Below are 3,986 nucleotides of genomic sequence, written 5' to 3' on the forward strand. Positions count from 1 at the left end.
TTGTTACACATTCATAATTGTTGAGGCCGTTGACGGTCATATGGATGAACTATGGGCGGCTTGATCCCTTGGGAGAGGGGGTATGTAGGCAATCATATTGGTACAATCGATTTTGGAGAGACGACACATAGGTGCTCTTTGTTTGGTGTCGGCTCAGTTTTGAAAAAACTTCGACGAGGTGGAGAATTGTGGAGAACTCAGAAAAACTAGTTTTTCTATCATAAATGGACTCATGCACAGTCATAAGTCGACTTATGACTGTGCATGAGTCGACTCACGATCTGTCATTCGGTTGCTGTTTTGGTCTCTGTCAAGTCGACTTATAGCGACTGTTAAGTCAACTTATGGTAAATCGATTTGTTCCCACTGTTAAGTCGACTTACGGACATGTTTCAGGCCTGTTTTGGTTTCCTATTTGGTTTATGTTTCTGTTTTGATATAAATAGGAACACGATTTTCTAGGATTTCTTATCAGAGATTTGTGAGTATTCTAAGCACTTTGAGAGGGAGAACTTGTGATCAAGTTGAGAGATTTGGTTTAGGGTTTGTGTGAGTGGTTTTGTGCGATTGTAACCGTTTGTACTCTCCTTGATTTAGTGGAATCTCCCCATCCTCTCCCATTGGACGTAGGCAAATTGTCGAACCACGTTTATCTCTATGTTTGATTTGATTTGTCGTATTTGGATTGAATTGTGCTCGTGTATAGTTGGTTCTCTTCTCCCATGGTCACAGATTCGTTCAGTATCCGAGCACGCTTCTGCATAGACGCGCAACATACTTTTACTATGTGTAAAGCAAGGAAACCTAATAACAATTAAAGTACAACTAATAAGAACCATGAGCTCAAATGTGGAAACTCCAAGTAAAAATAAAAAAACAAAACAATAAAAAATTAGAAAAAAAGGAAAATATAGTAAGTAATGCGGGGCATCGAACGCGAATGATGCCTTGCTTACGTACCATCTTCTTTTGTCCTTAACTTCCCCTACTTGTTCAATCGCTGAACCCCACCAATTACAAGTACTACTCCTCTCCCCTCTTGCTCTCTAACCCCTCACCCACTGAGAACCAAACATCCATTAAGCTCACCGGCGGTGACCACACCATGGCCACGTCGCTGCAGGCTCCTATTCTCGGATCCCGACCTCCGCGGAGAACGTTAAGGTTCCTCTCCTTCGCGCTCTTCTCTGCGCTCGTTTTGGTTGTAGCCTCGTTTAGCAGTCGCAAGTCGGAATCGGGTTCGGGTCTGCGTTCGGGTTCTGTCGAGCCGGAGTATGCGTGGACGAATCAGATGCTGACGTGGCAGAGGGCCGGGTTCCATTTCCGAACAGTGAAAAACTACATGAACGGTGAGAAAGTACTATATATTTTTTATTGGTAATTTATAATTATTTTGCTTCTTTTTTCTGATAATTTTATCTCCTTTTCAATTTTTGTATGTGGGTTATTTATGGATGGCGATATGCTGATTTGGGTGGCGTTTTAATTTGAACTGATGTCAGATCCCAGCGGTAAATTTCTTTTTACTGTCCTAAACATTTGTGTAGATCATTTGTGTGTGTGTAAATTTTCAAAGTAGATCTTATTAGGAATTTATTTTTAAAAAATAGCATTTGCGATTTAATTGCTATTTTGGACCTAGTTTTAGCCAAACTAGGTTAAAAATGGCAATTAAAGTTTAAAAACTTCACGAGATTTAAAATCCCGTGAAGTTTAGTGTCTGATTAACAGAGGTGAATCATAGAAATTTAGGCATTAATGTCGCTAATCAGACACTAAAATTCATGAGATTTTAAATTACGTAAAGTTTTCAAACTTTAATTGCTATTTTTGACCCTGTTTCAGCCTGATGATTGAAATTAGGTTGAAAATGACAATTAAATGTCAAAGGTGTTGATTTTTAAAAATAAATTTCCAATAGAATCTATTTTAAAAATTTGTATATATATATATATATATATATATATATATTTCATTTCTCAATAAATTATCTGGAAGGGTGGCTTATGATATTAAATGTGCACTCAAAAATATCATCCGTTGGAACTGAACATGAATCTCGAAATCTAATGATCCAATGGTTGTCATCATTTTGGTGTATATTTAATACAATGAATCCGGATGCATTTGATATTTTTTTTTTCATTTCTTAAGCAAAGTGTTAGATATTTTTTAGGCAAGGAGCTTACAAGAATTAAGTATTTTCAGTTGGATGTGTTACTTTTAAGAAGTAGATGAAATCTAGAACCAAATTAATTCTAGACAAGCTATGGTAATAAGAAATTTAAAAATTTTGCAATTGTTATTTTCTCATTCTTTATACGTGCTGTTTAGATAAAATAAATGAATAAAGTTCAGTATCATGTTAAAATATTAAATTATAATAATTAAATTTTATTTTTAACATTAGCATCAGACCAACTTAGTTTTAAATTTATCGAACAAACATTTTAGGAATCAAAATTAACAATATTATTATGGGAAAATTGCTTCTAGGCCTCAAAATTCAACTTTCAATGTGCCCTAGCCTCCCCAACTTTCAACAATGTGCTGCAACCCTTTTTTTTTGAAAAAAATTGTGTCCATGCCCCTCTCCCCAAGTTCCAATGTAACCTCTTCAAAAATCCCAAATTTTACCCTCGCCATACACCCTCCTCCTCGACTCTGTTCTCCTTAGCCCCCGCGCCCTGCCTCCTCCTTAGTCCGCCTCCCTCCCCAGCTCCGCTGCTCAGCGCCTTCGCAAGAGCTGTCGCCTCCTCACCCTGCTCAGCCTCCCACCTCCCGCCTCCTCCCTTGGTGCCACACCTCTCGCTACACCTCCCTACAACCCTCCCCTACACTCCCCTCCTCCTCCGTTCTCCTCTGCCACCCCTGTCCCTCTCGACTCCGCTCCATCGCACACCTTCCCAAGCGCGCGCGGGCTCCGCCGCCAGGAACTTCTCGCAACGTTGCGCCTCCCTCCCTGCTCGGCCTCCCTCCTCCGCTCCCCCTCCCCCGCTGATGTCTCCCTACACCTCCCTCCTCCTCCTCCAGTCCCCCTCTGCCCCCTCCCCCGCTCCGTCACCGGCACCATCCTGAGGAACTTCGCGTGGCCGGCGGCGATCATGGTTATTATATTAACATGTTAACTCTTAGGGTTAACATGTTGACTCTTAATAGCTAACATGTTATCTGTAAGAGTTAACATGTTATCTGTAAGAGTTAACATGTTAACCCTAAGAGTTAACATGTTAACCCTAAGAGTTAACATCCGCTGGCATGAGAAAAAGGAGGGTAAAATTGGGATTTAAGCCAGCTGGCATGTCTAATCATGAGCTGATATGTCTAATCATCTGTTGGCATGAGCTGTAATCATGATGGAGGGGCCTAGACACAATTTTTTTAAAAATAATGGGCTGCATCACATTTAAAAAAATATGAGGGGTTGGATCACATTGAAAGTTGGATTTTTGGGCTTAGAAGAAAATTTCCCTATTATTATTGTATTAAAATAAGGGCTCTGTCCCTGAAAATGATGTTCAACTTATATGAATAAATTCTAACATAAAATTATAACGAGATCTAAAATGTACTTTAAAATGTCCTTTAATAGGGTCAATTTAAAATCAATGTCGTAAATTTCTTCGAAGAGTAAAAGTATACACTAAATCTTTTATAATTAATTTTCCGTGACCAAGGATCCTAAACGGATCCATCATGAGGGTCATATGGTGGACCACCTAAACGGATCCATCATGAGGGTCATATGGTGGACTAGGGGTGGCAATTTATGACCCGACCCGTCAACCCGACCCGACCCGACCCGTTTATAATGGGTATGGGTCGAGTTACATGGGTCGGGTCATAAACGGGTCAACCTAAATTTACCCATTTATTAAACGGGTCAATTCGGGTTGACCCGTCTGACCCGTATAACACAAACACCCACAACCCTTAACCCTTCGTCACTCGAAAACCCGCTGTAGAGAAAAACAAAGGAGAGAAGC

At 40.1% G+C, this 3,986-nt stretch overlaps 1 protein-coding gene across 1 annotated transcript in view; it reads left to right on the plus strand.

Moving 5' to 3' along the window:
• The window catches only part of LOC109824252 (6(G)-fructosyltransferase-like), a 17,663-nt gene continuing 14,680 nt past the window's right edge, over positions 1,004–3,986 (plus strand). Inside the window, 2 exon segments of the mRNA XM_020390805.1 lie at positions 1,004–1,349; positions 1,503–1,511. Coding sequence (XP_020246394.1) covers positions 1,106–1,349; positions 1,503–1,511 — 253 coding nt within the window. The 5' untranslated portion in view covers positions 1,004–1,105.

The sequence above is a fragment of the Asparagus officinalis genome, chromosome 1 (genome assembly GCF_001876935.1).
Source record: "Asparagus officinalis chromosome 1, Aspof.V1, whole genome shotgun sequence".
Lineage (NCBI taxonomy): Eukaryota > Viridiplantae > Streptophyta > Magnoliopsida > Asparagales > Asparagaceae > Asparagus > Asparagus officinalis.